General features: G+C 43.7%; 4 protein-coding genes across 4 annotated transcripts; 2 read left to right on the forward strand and 2 right to left on the reverse strand.

The window, feature by feature from the left end:
- Nucleotides 1–3,371: 3,371 nt before the first annotated feature.
- On the reverse strand, nucleotides 3,372–5,890 carry LOC129071783 (histone H2B type 2-E). The gene has a single exon (XM_054575103.1). It carries the CDS (start codon nucleotides 5,856–5,858, stop codon nucleotides 5,478–5,480), a length of 381 nt encoding a protein of 126 aa, XP_054431078.1. The 5' UTR covers nucleotides 5,859–5,890; the 3' UTR covers nucleotides 3,372–5,477.
- A 247-nt stretch (nucleotides 5,891–6,137) lies between these two features.
- LOC129071805 (histone H2A type 2-C) lies at nucleotides 6,138–6,667 on the forward strand. Its single transcript, XM_054575156.1, has one exon. It carries the CDS (start codon nucleotides 6,188–6,190, stop codon nucleotides 6,575–6,577), a length of 390 nt encoding a protein of 129 aa, XP_054431131.1. The 5' UTR covers nucleotides 6,138–6,187; the 3' UTR covers nucleotides 6,578–6,667.
- Nucleotides 6,605–7,216, reverse strand: LOC129071799 (histone H2A type 2-B). Its single transcript, XM_054575142.1, has one exon. It carries the CDS (start codon nucleotides 7,133–7,135, stop codon nucleotides 6,743–6,745), a length of 393 nt encoding a protein of 130 aa, XP_054431117.1. The 5' UTR covers nucleotides 7,136–7,216; the 3' UTR covers nucleotides 6,605–6,742.
- A 4,900-nt stretch (nucleotides 7,217–12,116) lies between these two features.
- On the forward strand, nucleotides 12,117–13,498 carry BOLA1 (bolA family member 1). The gene is made up of 2 exons (XM_054575131.1): nucleotides 12,117–12,226; nucleotides 12,576–13,498. The coding sequence occupies exon 2, from the start codon at nucleotides 12,579–12,581 to the stop codon at nucleotides 12,990–12,992; it is 414 nt and encodes a 137-aa protein (XP_054431106.1). The 5' UTR covers nucleotides 12,117–12,226; nucleotides 12,576–12,578; the 3' UTR covers nucleotides 12,993–13,498.
- Nucleotides 13,499–15,891: the final 2,393 nt, after the last annotated feature.

The following is a 15,891-nucleotide window of genomic DNA, read 5'->3' on the forward strand; positions in this document are numbered from 1 at the left end:
CTGTATTCTATAATTAGCTATCCAGAAAATAAGACAAAATATAAAGGTAAACTGCCTTACAATTCCTAAATTATAAATCTTCCCTGGTTTTTAATTGGGTGTTCATTAGTTATTCCTCCCGCTGCACAAGTTTGTTCTGTGCTGCCCAACCTCTTAAATTCCCTGCTACTCCTACGACTTGGCAAACCCTTCTTCCTTCCGGGTCTATTCCCCTAGTGCGCAGGCCTATTGGTTAGTCTGCAGAGCTCAGCCTGTGAAGCATCCTCGCGTGGCCCACCACCACCTGCACCCCTGCTGCTCCTTCCCAGACCAACAGATGGCATTTTCATCAGGTTCTAATAAGTGTGCACTCTGTTTTAGCAGTTCCTCCAGGATTAATTTATCTTTACAATTCCCCTCTAGATTCTGAGTTCCTTCAGGGTGGGCCATTAGTTCTCTTCATGTCTGTAGATCAGCATCCCGAAAGGCCTAAGTGGTCAGGATAGGCTGAGGGACCCAAAAACCCTAGTCTCTGAATCCTCACTCAAAAGGACACACTCTAGACTTCTTGCAGTTCCTCCTGTCTCCCTGAGCTTGCTGCTTTTCACACTCCTTCAAGCCCTTGCCCATGTCATCCACTGCCTGGCATGTTCTTCCTTCCCAGCCTCTTCAGGTCTCATCCTAATGGTCTCTTCCTCAGGAAGGCCTTCATTATCAGCACCAATGTTAAGTTACACTCTCTCCCACCTTAACACTTGGTCACACTTTATCGTAGTCACTGGTGTAATATCCATCTTCAAGGCTAGCCACTAAGAGGCCAAGAAGGCAGAAGTCACACAATTCTGTTTACCCTTATATCCTCACTGCCTAGTAGATTGCTGGTGTCCAGCAGATACTCAGTGATTACTGAATAAAAGAATAAAATAATGATATACCTAACAATGCTTAAGACTCAAAGAAGATGAATGGCCCTAGAGAGCCTTTCTTATACATCTTAATACATAATAAATATTCTAGATTTTCAATCACCTATATTAAATGAATGATTAAACTTAGTCTGCCTAGTCACAGGGACAATCTCTCCATTAAGGGTCAGTCTCTGAAACCTAAGCACAGCTGCCTCTCAGGTTTACTTCCCGTGCCAGACTTATTAGCCATCATGTGAACTCTTTAGTCCCCTTCTTAAAGGCGCAGAGCTCCCCAGACAACATTTTGAAACCATATGGTATAAGCATTACTGATAAAGTTTTACGGATTTTTTTTTATTTTTCTCTTCCTATTTTCTTGTGAAGGCCCAACTGAGGCAGGCCACTGGAGGCTTGTAAGCAGATGGGTAGGATCTATGCTTTAGATTATTCTGGAAGCAGGATGGAATGGATTAGAGCCGTGATTTTTCAACCTTTTTCATCTTATGGTACATACAAACTACTAAAATTCTGCAGCACACCAAAAAAAATACATTTTTTGCAGATCTGACCAAAAAAATTGGTATAATTTTGACTCATTCACAACTGTTGTGTTGGCCATTGTCCTTTTCTTATTTGACAATCTAAGGGAAAAAGAGGTCAGTGCTCCTGACTAAATAATCACATATTGCATGGTTTAAAAATTCTCGTGACACCCCAGTTGAAAATCATTGAATTAGAGAAGTTTTGAATCTAAGAAAACAGACGTGAAACCCTAACGCTTTCTCCCACTTGAGTAGAAAAGCATTTGTGTATATGTTTAATCCCCCATCTGAGTTCCTTCCCAGTTGAGGGCAGAGGTTTATCATGTCCATCTCTGGAACCACCATGACACACTTGGAGAGCATTAAAAAGTGGAGGAAGGACTGGAAACAACCCAACTAGCCATGAGCAAGTGAATGGATTAACAATGGGAGTAGCCACACAATAGAATACTACTCAGCAATACAAATGAACTGATAGGTGCAACAATATGAATGAATCTCAAAATAATTATGCTGAGTGAAAGAAGCCACATACAAATTATATACAGTGTATAATTCCATTTACATAAAATTCTAGAAAATGCAAACTATAATTAGATAAAGCAAACCAGTGTTTGCCAGAGGACAGGGAATGGAGCAAAGGAGGACATTGGTGAAGGGGGCAGGTGGGGAGAATTATGATAGAAGGTTAGGAAACTCTGGGGAAGGGGGTACTGATGGATATGGTCATTATTTTGATTGCAGAGATGTTTTCATAGACAAATATATGTCAAAACGTAGCAAATTGTACTTTAAACATGTTGTAGTTTATTGAATGCCAACTATACCTCAGTAAGAAGTTATTGTTGTTTTGAAGTACAGATGGGTATGGCAGAGAATGTTATAAAGTGTCATTTGAGCTGGAAGATATAGCCTTGGCTTAAAGAAACCTCTGACCAAGCTAGGAAGAGGCAGTTCAGTCCAGACCAGGGAAAGAACAAAGAGGTTTAGGAGAAGATGAATAGACCATTTTAATTTGAGCAGAAAAATTTTTTTAAAAGAGGCAGATTATTGAGGGCCTTGAATATCAAGCTTTTTCAAAGAATGCATTCGATTGCAGTTCCATGACTCCCCAAATGATCCTGGACAGGTTATTTAACTTCCCCAAGACTCATTTTCCTTTTTGTATAAATTAAGGATTATAATAATGGAACCAGTCTTGAACAGTGGTTATAAAGATTAACTTAGGCAATGCATGTAACACGCTTGGCAGAAGACCAGGTAAATAGGTGCTCTAAAAAGGACACAGAACCCAAAAATAGAAAGCAAAATAACAGTAACAACTTGAAAATAGGTGCTTAACAAGTAGAAGCAATTATTATAAAAATTATTGTTATTAACCCCAACATGAGCAAACGTATACAAATATTTGCGCAAGACAAAGAAGTGCTCAAAGAGGTTCCTTAGGAACCTCTTATTGTCTCACCATTACTAATCACCAGCCCTCTGAAGTTAAAATACTAAGCTCTATCACTTCTACCCTCTTCCTCACTCTGTAACTTCCTTCCTAGTAAACAGCATGCCCAGGAGGAGCCCATTACCAGCAACTAAGGTTCTCTAATGATAGCACAGGGATTCCATCTGATGAGTCCTACCACTGCAGGACAAACTAAACTGAACTGAGCTATGGCCTCTGGGATGGAGAACCAGAGGCCCCCAATCCCATCCTCAAAGCCTCCACCACTACCACCAACACCATAGATATATATTCAGGGTGTTTCCTGAAGAGAATAAAGCAGGTGACATTTTTTTAGATTTTAATTTTAAACCATAGATAGTCCCACCCTCCCCCAAATCCAGAGGGAGGCCCAGGTTTTAAGTTACCTTACTTTCTCAGGGCTCTTAAACACTTAACTAACAGTTTATTCTCTGAAGGGTTTCTGAGGAGAAGCCTCAGTCTCCTCATCTATAAAATGGTAGATAATAATGGTAACTACTTCATGAGGTTCTTGTGACGATTTAACGAGTCCATGTGCGTAGAGGATCTAGAACATTGCCTGGCACATAGTAAGTGCTCTGTGGGTGTTAGCTAAAATTTCATAAGGACTTTATTTCTTCTATCTTGTTTATAATGCTTCTTATTTGTTGTCATGTATTTTCCAATTACTAAGCATTAACAAAGTCCTTATGACAGGCCTCAGTGCTCCTCTTAGCTAGAAGTATGGCTGATGTCTTATAAAATAATTTAAAATGTATTTTTAAATATATTCCAGATAAAGGAATTTTAAGTTAACTGGTAATTTTATTAACAATACCATCTACACATAATGAAACACATAATGAAACATAATATTTATTAAGTCCACGATAATGTCCGGTGTCCATTTTGACTCGTGAAACCCCTGCAATAGATTCCAGAACCCTTTAGTCAAAAGCAGAGTTGAGTAACTGATTTGATCATCAGTGTCTTTACCAGCAAAATCAAGGCTTAGACGGAAAAGTTCAACAAAATAAAACTAAAATGCAGTTGTCCTCACATCTGAGAGTACAATGGTGGACAGTTAGCTGCATGGCCAGTGCTCAACCTCATTTATAAAAGGGCTATTGACCTTGCCTACCTTACAAGGTCTGTCTTACATGGTTTCCTGAAAAGCAAATGAGACTGGTAAATGCAAATTAAAACTTCATCTCCATGTGGAACAGAGTACTGGTTGGGGCGGGGCGGGGGTGGGGGTCAGGGGGCGCTTCAAAAAAGGGAAAGGGTCTTTCCAGCAATGAATGCTCTCAATATAATGAAAATGCAAGACACTAAACTGAGAAACATAACAGAGAAGACCTATCATTGCCACCTCCTCTCTGGGGCAAAAAAGAATCTTAACAGGGGTCTCCTCCCCCTAGCTGTTGCTCTGAAGTGACCATGGACAGACTTAGGGGAAGGAGCTCCTAAAACATTTCCATTTTCATCATGTTTTCACATATATCTAATGGAAATGAACCGCACCAATCCATCCATGGAAGTGATTAAGGGGTGCGATAAGAAAATTCAACAAATACTAAGTGTTTAAGTGTCCGCTATGTGCCAGGCACTTAGTTTAACAGTGACAATATAAGGCAAAACCAGACTAGCAAAGTCTGTTAAGGGCTTGATAAAAACTGTAACAAAATAAAAACTACAAAAGCAAAATAAACCGATCCGATTTCTGACAGCTGCTAGGAAGATAAAATCGTGAGGGACCAGGACAGGAAGGAGATGCCCAAATTCCTGAGTGTAGGTCTTTAAAGTCTAAGACGTGACTTAGAGCCCGAGCCTAAATGGCTGGTGCCTTGAAGTAGCTGGAGTCCAGAGAATTTGAAAAAAATTAAATGCAAAAATTATCCACAGGAATGAGAAACAACAGGGATTTCAAAGCCCCAAAGTGAGCACTGAAAACCAGCATTTATTAATTTCGTAACGGCTCATGACGTTGAGTATCACTGGAGTCTAATCAGGGAGAGGGTGGAACCCGGTAGCGCAGAGTGCCCAAAGTGCCCAGAGTCGCTGGTGTCTCCAAAAGACCACACGGCAGAGCATTAATACTGAGCGGCACCGAAGCAGCTATCAAACTCTCCAGAAAATTCTTCAGGTCTGTGACGCAGTGTTCGCAGGATCTGGGCTGTTACGTGCTGGAGTTCTTCCTTAAATGAAGAGGGCTGAAATCATTTCGTTTTAAAATACCAATGAGACATACCCAATAAAAAAATCAAGACACCACAATCTCAAGGACGGAGAGCGGGAGGAGCCGTTCGTAACGTAATTTATAACTCATGCAGGGAAGCAAACGTACAGAAAGGGGTTAAAGACGCGCCCTGGGTTGAGAGAGCAAAGCCAATCGTGCTCCAGAAACGTCAAGTCAAAGGCTTAAAGAAGCCACGTCTACCGTATCCCGTGACCTTCAGCTAAAATAACTTACTAGACGAGAAGGAAAATTAGTGCACAGCTCTTTCTGTTGATTACGGGGGTGGCTCTGAAAAGAGCCTTTGGAGTCAAGCAGCCAGCGACTCGTAGGAACGCCTCCTCCCAGTAACGGACTCATTTGGAGCTGGTGTACTTGGTGACCGCCTTGGTGCCCTCGGACACGGCGTGCTTGGCCAATTCCCCGGGCAGCAGCAGGCGCACGGCCGTCTGAATCTCCCGGGAGGTGATGGTCGAGCGCTTGTTGTAATGCGCCAGGCGGGACGCTTCCCCGGCGATGCGCTCGAAGATGTCGTTGACAAAGGAGTTCATGATGCCCATGGCCTTAGACGAGATGCCAGTGTCAGGGTGCACTTGCTTGAGCACCTTGTACACATAGATGGAATAGCTCTCTTTGCGACTACGCTTGCGCTTCTTGCCATCTTTCTTCTGAGCTTTGGTGACCGCCTTTTTTGAACCCTTCTTGGGCGCGGGAGCGGATTTTGCCGGCTCCGGCATTGCAGAACACTACACACTGGTTAGCCAAGAATAGGACTAAGATGATAGGCGGGCCTGATCCTTTTATAACCACCGTATGCAAATTAGGGCTCCAGCAACATTTCGTTTCCATTGGTGCAAGTAGAAACATTGCGTTTCCAGTAATAGCTACGTGACAACACCGATTCTTGACCTTATTGGTCATTTCTGAAGCCAATTTAGGACCAATGAAAAACGCGTTTCTGACCCCACCCCTAGGAAAGCTTATAAAGGCTTTCTAATTGCTGATCTTTCAGTCTTGTTTGGCTGCAAGGTTTTCAGTTTTAAGAAGCGTAGTGTTATTCTCAGTCATGTCTGGTCGCGGGAAGCAAGGGGGCAAAGCTCGCGCCAAGGCCAAGTCGCGCTCGTCCCGCGCTGGCCTCCAGTTCCCGGTGGGCCGAGTGCACCGGCTCCTGCGCAAAGGCAACTACGCCGAGCGGGTGGGGGCTGGCGCGCCCGTCTACATGGCGGCCGTGCTGGAATACCTGACCGCCGAGATCCTGGAGCTGGCGGGTAACGCCGCCCGAGACAACAAGAAGACGCGCATCATCCCTCGTCATCTCCAGCTGGCCATCCGCAACGATGAGGAGCTTAACAAGCTTCTGGGCAAAGTCACCATCGCCCAGGGTGGCGTTTTGCCTAACATCCAGGCCGTTCTGTTACCAAAGAAAACCGAAAGCCACAAGGCCAAAAGTAAATAAGTGTTGACAAACTGAACCAAAGACCAAAGGCTCTTTTTAGAGCCACCCAACCTTTCAAGCAGCAAAAAAAAAGAGCTAAGGTGCTATTTTGTTATCAGCCCTTCATTTGATACTTTGGTGGCTCTTAAAAGAGCCTTTGGGGTGGGAGTGGTGTTTCAAGCCCAATCACTTGTTCTTGCCAGGCTTATGACTCTCCGTTTTCTTGGGCAACAAGACAGCCTGGATATTGGGCAAGACACCGCCCTGGGCAATAGTAACACCCCCAAGTAACTTGTTGAGCTCTTCGTCATTCCTCACGGCTAGTTGCAAGTGGCGAGGAATGATGCGCGTCTTCTTGTTGTCTCGGGCGGCGTTACCCGCCAGCTCCAGGATCTCGGCGGTCAGGTACTCCAGCACGGCCGCCATGTAGACGGGCGCGCCGGCCCCCACCCGCTCGGCGTAGTTGCCTTTGCGCAGGAGCCGGTGCACTCGGCCCACCGGGAACTGGAGGCCGGCGCGGGACGAGCGCGACTTGGCCTTGGCGCGAGCTTTGCCCCCCTGCTTTCCGCGTGCTGACATCACGGCTAAAGTAGAGCAGTGACAGCTTGTTTTACCATGGGAAAGATGTGTCAAGAATAACCAATTTGATGTAATTTATAAGAGCTACAGGGAGGGGGTGAAGAGAGGTAGTTTGATTGGCTATCCAACAGCCAGTGGGAAAGCAGAAAGCATATTTTTCGTTTGCATCCGGCAATACCAGGAAATGACGGATTCCGTTAACTACCTACCAATTGCTGGGACCTATATTAAAGCCCTTTATTTGCATGCCAGGATTTTTAAAGAGAGGTTCAAACAAGACGTTTTGTTGCTTTTCCTTTCCAAGTGGCATTTTTCCAGTTTGGGGGGGGGGGGTTGTTTTGTTTTTTGTTTTTTCCGCTTAGAGCTGGAAGGGAAATCCCAAGAAGGACCCAAAAGGACTGCAGAGGGTCTCCAGCAGACGCATTTACTCCCACTCAGGGGTATGGGATTATGAGGCCGATTATCTCCTTGAGTCCTAAATTGCCCTCCAAGTCCTGAGGTTTCTGTCTCAACCCTGCCAAACTCCCCTAAAGAATATATGCTACTAAGGCAACTTCCTTTCTACGTTCTATTTAGTCATTATCTTTGGTGTGCCTTGCCCCATCCCAAGCCGCCTCCTCTCCGCGGAATCCAGAGTGACTAAGGGCTGCAATAAATTGGTCTGCCTCCTCTTGGCCTCCAGGAGGCGTCAGATACCGCCTTCAAACTTGCTCCCTTGGCTTTGAAAATGTCCTCCGACTTTCCGTATCCAGCTCCTATTCCTCTGCCCATCCCTAAATCCGCGTGTCCATCCGAGCTCTGCCTCCCTCCTGATCCCTTCCATTGCTCATTCTTCCCTAAGAGTCTTACCCACTTCCATGCTTTCAGCAAAGTAACATCCAAACTTGTTGCAGAAACTCAGAGCCTTACACCAAAATGCTCACTGATTATTTCAACCCGTTCTTCCAACTACTCGACCTAAACAAACGCGAATTTATTCAAACAATACGCACCCTCCTTCCTTTGTTCTGTTTTCCTGAATTGCAACAACAATCTTGCAGGTCCCTAAGCCAGAATCTGCTCCCTGCATCTAACAGCATATCCGGTTATTTCTTTAACGTCTCTTTAGTCTTTTCCTCCACACCCCTTATGAATGCTTCTTCATCCTCTCTTAGATCAGCAACAGACCCTGAAGATTTGTTTGCAGGTTCCTAATCCTCCACCTGCCTTTCATAGAAATCATTCCTGAAAGTTCTGTTTCTTCCTCTTTAGCTTCCCATCCCTGGGAGTTCTACATCCTACAAACCATTTTCACCCTTTCCTGAGTATCCCATAAGAACATGAGGCAGAATGCTACAGAGAATAGACAAATTCTATTCCTTGAGTCCTTTCCTGATGTTCTATTTTATCCTCACCTTTTTATACAGTGCATGCTACCTAACAGGCTATGGACATACAGAATACAGACTAGTACAAAGAAATGTAATTAGATGCCTCTAGAAAATGGAGGAATTCTGAACTCTGGAAGTTAAATTAGTTAATACCAGCTACCTGAAGAGATTACCTCTAGTAAGAATGCTGGTATAGATTTGTGAAACACCCAAATCCAATCAAAAGTGATGGGGGGGGGTGTTTCCTCAATAGTAGAATATAACTGAAGATCATTCTAACCCAATCAATTATGTCATTTCAGAAGATGCCTGTGTTAATAGGAAAATATGGTCCACTTACAGTCTAAAAAGGGCAATTACAGTAGAAATGTGTTATGTTTTTCCAACAGTGAATATACGTGTCTGCTAGACACAAAGGTCTGGGCTGTTATAGGAGGGTCCCTAGTTGTGAAAGCATCAGCCTTTTCTCACAGTCTTGTGAACTATTTCTAAACACTATCCAATTCTCTTAGCTCAGATTCTGTGCTCAATTAACAACTCTCTGATTATTCTATATCAAGAAGTCAATCAACTCTAGAAGTTCTGATAGTGTAAAGTTTTCAGGAATACAGAGTCTGAACCCAGATAGCGGGGACCCTACCAAAACTCTGACACCCAGAACAGCCATGCTTGAGAGGCCAGCTGACTTCCCTCTCTCTGAGCTCTGATGTATTCTTTCACTTCTATTACAGTGACCCTGTGCTTATAGGGAGACTAAAAGGAAAAGAGATTATACTGAACTCTTATTATGTGAAAAATCCTATGCTGGGGGCTACTGGGGCTACCTAGGAAGTAAATGTAATTGCGTGTTTCACAGATAAGGAGTTAAAGGATTTGCTATAAGTCACACAGCCACTTACTAAGACAAGATTAGAACCCAGGTCTGTCTGCGTCAAGGATTGCTTTTTACCACTTCATTCATACTGCTTCACTAACTAGACATTGGGCTTAATGAATTCATTTAACCTACACGGCATTGCTTTCCTCCTCTGTGAGAGAGAGAGATAATTAGACAATGCCTTAGACTCCATCCAACTATAAAACCTTAGCAGATAGGTCTACATAGGCCAATATCCTTCACATCATCCCAGACTCAATTACTATCTATTGCTCCTCAGAGGTCCTTTCCCAACATCCTTATAAAGGCTATTAAAAAATAAAACAGAGCAGGCCATTTATAAAAATAGTACACCATCACAAACAAAGAGGCTGGATCTTATTTCTGTAACACCTCTGGGATTTTTAACTAAAGGCAACTGAGCTCCTTCCCAAGCAATCTAGTTGATCAAACATTTATTTTACACTCTAGCTACATCCCACCACTCAACCATAGTTCTCTTCCTTCCCCTTTCTCTCCACCTCTCCCCAACACCATCCCAGCCTCCTCCATATTGAGCTGCTCACCATTCAGGGGATGAGGAAGGCCTTTCCACAGCACCCCACCATTGCACACACAGTTGCCTCCAGCTAGAATACTTCACCCTCTTCCTGACCTGCAAAATCCTCCTCATCTTTCCAATTTCAACCCAGATATCACCTCTTCCTCCCTGAGGCCTCCTCTGTTCCACACACACAGCCTCAATGTACCCACATTTCTTTGTTCACATCCTGGTGACAGCACCGCCCTGTACTGTACTTTGACCTTGGTCTCATTTACTTTTTGTGACCACCTCAAGGGAGAGACCATATCTTCTTCATCTTTGAATCAGGAGTCCTTAATTCCCTCTACCTGACTCTTAATAGGGTAGTTGAATGTTTTTGGCACGGGGCTACCTAGTGTGGCTCAGTGGATTGAGCCCTAGTCTCAATCCACTAGGTGTTGTGGCATACACCTGTAGCCACAGTCTACAAGGGTCGCTACAAGGGTCGCCACAAGGTAATCCTCCCGCTGCGGGCAGCGGCCAAGAAGCCACTTGTCGCTACAAGGGTCGCCACTTCTATTATCAGTCAGGGCACGGCCTAGGTTGCAGGCCAGGTCCCCAGTTGAAGGCGCGTGAGAGGCAACCATACACATTGATGTGTCTCTCCCTCTCTTTCTCCCTCCCTTCCCCTGTGAAAAAATAAATAAATAAAATCTTTTAAAATAAATAAATAAACAAATATTGGATTTATCCTATGACCCAGCAATTCCACTCCGAGAAGTACCCCAAACAGAAATGAATATTTGCATCCAATAAAAAGCATGTACAAGGATGTGGTATATTCATGTAACTACAATGCTACACAACAATGAAAATGAAGAAATTTCTGCGATGCACATGGATGAATCTAACAGAAAATGTTGAGCAAAAGAAGACAACACAAATGAATTCATACTATGTGATTCTATTTATGTGAAGTTCAAAAATAAGCAATATTAATCTATGGTGAGAAAGGTTAAGATAATGATACTACGACAGGGGGTATTGACTTCAAAAATAGACAAAATTACTCTATGGTGAGAAAGGTTAGGATAATGATACTATGACAAGGTGTATTGACTTCCCAGAGCCTTCAAAGGTGCTAGACATTTTCTGTATCTTGATATGTGTAAAATTAAGCTGCACACTTAAGATTTATAAATTTCTCATGTGAAAATTATATGTCAATAAACACAAATTAATTTTTTCTAATAAGCAAACATTGAAGTAATCATGGGGTATGGGAAGAATGAGTATTTTGTCAGACATCCCAATCCTCATGTTACAGATTAGTGCTTACTATTGTTTGTTTTATTTTAATTATGCATGAGGGGGCCATCATAATCTCTAGGCACTTAAAAGCCTCTAAAAGCCTTAATCTGGCCATGACAAACCTTCACTAAAATAATAAATACTTTTATGGTTATTTTTTTATTAGAAAAAAAGACTACAGGTTACCCTAAAGAGCTTACCCCTTACTTGCAAAGTTTTCATTTATTTTTGCAATAAGAACAATAATGATGTCAGCCCTCTCTATTCATACATTAGTTCATCTTATTGAACACCCACGTATGCCACAACACCTAGAATGCAGTGAATACATTCCCTCTGCCTAGATCTCTTTATGCCTAGATCTCTATTTCTACATGGTTAGTTCTAGTCGTTCAAAATGTTCTCTGTGCCTCTAAGTCTGAGTGACATGCCTTCTTGGCACACTGTTCTCAGTCCCATCATAGCACTTAGCAATTGTCCGCTCACTTGTCCATCTTCTCCAGTCTTCTGTAAATTCCTTGAGAACAGTGTCTTCTTTATTATCCAGCCTGTCGAACTGGTCTGACACACAGTAATTATGTGCTCAATAGATGGAACGGACTTCCATTTTCTTACATGTAAAATAAAGGAGTTGGGCTGCATGGTGGGAAGTAAAATATATCGAAAAACCCCAATCCCAATTGCGCAGGGATTACCTGGTTTTGTTTGTTGTTTCTGTTTTGTTTTGTTTTGTTGTTTTGTTTTGTTTTGTTTTGTTTTGCGGAGGTGAGTTGCATTCCTTTGCTACCTCACCTCCAACAATCTCACGAGCCGGAAGAATCAGACTACAATTCCCGTGAGCCCTCGGGGCATCACCTAGCGCCTGCGCAGTCTACAATAGCGTAGCGAGGACTCCGTTTCCCAGCGTGCCTCACTCAGGACGCGAGGACTGCATTTCGCCTACAACGACTGGCGTCTTGTCCCAGTTCCGAGACTGTTCCGAGACTGTTGTAGCCAAGGCTGAGCCGAAGGTAGAAAGGGCCCGGCCTGGGATCGGAGGGGATGCTAGTCCACCCGAAAGCCCGGAGTTGCATATAGCTGCTTTTGCAACCTCCGTCCCATTCCTTGTTAATCCCCTTATTAGCGCGGGCCTTGCGCGCGGGCCTTCGGTAATCCTCCCGCTGCGGGCAGCGGCCAAATTCCCCGACGTCACACAGAGGAAAAGGGCGGGGTCTCGGTGTCAGGCCTCGAGGCCGCTTGTCCTGCTGCTGAGGACTGTGGAAGTTGGTCGGTGGCAGTGAGGGTGGGTGGGTGGAGGACTCGGCTCTCACCGGAAGGGAGCCCTGACACTCACTGTGCTGGCCCTTGTCTTTACGGTAGCCGATGCTGAGTGGGCAGCTGGTCAGGCGTCTGCTCTCCATGGCCGGCCGCATCTGCTTGTCCCGGGGCACCTCGGGATCCGGGACCATAGGTCCCGTCGAAGCCGCCATTCGCTCGAAGTTGGAGCAGGCCCTGAACCCCGAAGTTTTGGAGCTCCATAACGAGAGCGGCGGCCACGCGGTCCCACCGGGCAGTGAGACGCATTTCCGCGTGGCGGTGGTGAGCTCTCGCTTCGAGGGACTGAGCCCTCTGCAGCGGCACCGGCTGGTCCACGCTGCTCTGTCCGAGGAGCTAGCTGGGCCGGTCCACGCGCTGGCCATACAGGCGCGGACCCCTGCGCAATGGAGGGAGAACCCTCAACTGGACGCGAGCCCCCCCTGCCTGGGTGGAAGCAAGAAAACTCGAGGAACCTCCTGAACCCCATGAGAACAAGGACCAGAGAAGCCCAGTGGATTGGGTGAGAGTGAACTACTGGGGCCGTCCCTTTAGTACAGTCCAATACTTGTAAGGGATGAGGACCGCTAGAGTCCCGTTCAACTGGCACAAACATTATTCTCTGGAAATAACAATTCATTTCAGATCAAAGATAACCCCAAAAAAGACTAGAATCACTACTGCTTTTGCCTTGGACTATTCAGGAAAAGCTGCCTAGTTGTTTTGAAGCTAAATTGTGACCAAGAAGCCACCAGATCTGATGAGTTAGAAATAATCCTGTATATTAAAGAGAAATTATCATATGAAGTGTGTTGCTGTGTTATTAATGGCATGTCGAATCAGTGCTACAGATGCTCTTGAGAGAAGAAAAACACCTGTAGCCTAGGTTAATTAGGGAGGGCATCATGGGGAAGTGACTTAGTTGGATCTTCAAAGGAAAGAACAGAATTAAACCAGAAAGGAAGGATGTAGCAGGCGAGGGGAAGAGCCCCCACAAAGGCATGGAAACTAGACTGGGCAGTGACTGACTGGACAAGACAGGGGATATGGACACATTTGAGTTTCATACTGACGGAATGTGTCTAACAGCCTATCCATTTCCCAAAGGATTTGCATTTGTAAGAAAAATCGTTGGGGGAGAGGAAATACTAAGGCAGTGAAAAGGTGATAACCTGGGAAATGAATCTAGAAAATGGAGAAATGGCTATGGGAGATGGAGCCTTCCAAATGATAAGTCATATTTCTGAGTGCTTAAGTAATGTGTATATAAGCTAATTTCTGATTATCTCAATGTGGAAATAGAATTTAGATACCAAGGGAAAAAGTTTGATTAATATGTATCTTAACCGTTTATGGCTGAAGAGTTTAGACTGCATCTGGTTAAGGGAGTCATTGAGTTTTGAGGAAGAACATGCTATAGAGAATTGTGGGGCAGATTGATCTGGCATTGATATGTTTAAGTGGGTTCGCATAGGAGATTGAAGACACTGATCAGCCAAGACAAAAAGAGGAAACGACGTAGAAATCAGCTGTGGTAATGGAAAGGAAGGAGTTGATTTGAGAGCTACTATAAAAAATCAGAAAATGTCTTAACTAGAACAGAGATCGACTAGAGAGAGGGGAACCTAGGGTAACCCCCAGGCAGTGGTTTTCAGATTTCCCCACAGATAAGAATTGCCAAGGGAGCTTGCTTAAACTGTAGATTCTAGGTCCCCTCTCTTCCAAAAACAGGATTCTGATTCCACAAGAAAGGGAGGCAGAATCTGTATAGACAAAAGTACTGGAAATGTCAGGGGAACACTGTAAAGTATAAGGTGTCTAACCATTATGCCATACATCTGAGACTAATACAAAATAATATTAAATGTAAAAAAATATATAAATAAATAACATGTAATTTGGAGGGTGGGAGAAGAGGATTTTGCCCTGGCCTGGTGGCACAGCTGGTTGGAGCATCATTCCATACACCAAAAAGTTTGCAGGTTTGATTCCTGGTCAGGGTACATAATGTAGGTTGTGGGTGTGATTCCCACTCGGGGTACACACAGGAGGTAACTGATCAGTGTTTCTCATGTCAAAGTTTCTCTCTGTCTCATACATCCACTCTCTAAAATCCAAACATGTCCTCAGGTGAAGATTAATAATAATAAAAGATACAGTATCTAGAGAAAATTGGTTCTGTCCTCAAGAAGCAATACTCCAAGTTCTTGTGTTCACTTCTGAGGTGTTTAAATATTTTAAAATTTATTTTTGTAGATTTTATTCTATTGTAAGAATACTTCAAATGGGATACCTTCCTAACAAATGAACCATACATTATCACTGACTATAGGAACAGTGTCCGTACAGCAGATCTCTGGAGCTTATTCATCATGTTGACTGAAACTTTATGGCTGTTGATTAGTAACTCCCATTCCCTTCCCCCAGCCTCTGGCAACCACCATTCCATTATTTGATTATATGAATTTGACTATTTTAGATAACTCACATAAGTGTTATCATGCAGTATTTGTCTTTCTGTGGCTTGCTTGACTTGGCATAATATCCTTGTGGTTCATGTTACATGTATAATTTCCCTTTTTTTTATTTTTTAAAAGATTTTATTTTTAGACACGGGGCGGGGGGGAGGAGAAAGAGAGGGAAACATCAATGTGTGGTTGCCTCTCCTGCGCCCCCTACCTGGGGACCTGGCCCACAACCCAGGCATGTGTCCTGACTGGGAATCGAACCACCAAAATTTCCCTTCTTTTAAACATAATAGTATTCCATTATAGGTATGTACCACATTTTCTTTATCCATTCATCTGTCAGTGGACATTTAGCTTGTTTCCACATATAAGCTGTTGTAAATAGTGCTCCGAGATCCTGATTTCAGTTCTTTTCATTCAGTACCGAGAAGTAGGACTGCTGGATTATATGGTAGTTCTAGTTTTAATTTTTTTAGGAACCTCCATAATTCTTTTCATAGCAGCTGCACCATTTTGCATTCCCACAAAAATGTACAAGAATTTCATTTTCTCCACATCTTTGCCAACATTTTTTTTGTCTTTGGGGGTTTTTTTGGTAATAGCCATCCAACAGTTGTGACGTAGTATCTTGTGGTTTTGATTTGCATTTCCCTGATTATTAGTTATGTTGAGCATTTTTCATATACCTGTTGGCTATCTGTATGTTTTTTTTCACTATTGAGTTGCAGGAGATACCCCAAGTCTTCAAATCTGGGAGACAGAGGGCCCTCCATCTGGAGAAATAGGAAGGTCAGAATGGAGAAGCCAGTTGAGGACACCTCATTGTAACGCCTCATGTTGTTCTGGCTTTCGGTTGGGAGAGAAAGGGGTGGTTTTTCCATCTCACCATCTTTCCTTCCAGCAGGCAGGACAGA

Source organism: Pteronotus mesoamericanus, unplaced genomic scaffold (assembly GCF_021234165.1).
Source record: "Pteronotus mesoamericanus isolate MK-2021 breed Mesoamerican mustached bat unplaced genomic scaffold, CSHL_Meso_final contig_1108, whole genome shotgun sequence".
NCBI classification, from domain to species: domain Eukaryota; kingdom Metazoa; phylum Chordata; class Mammalia; order Chiroptera; family Mormoopidae; genus Pteronotus; species Pteronotus mesoamericanus.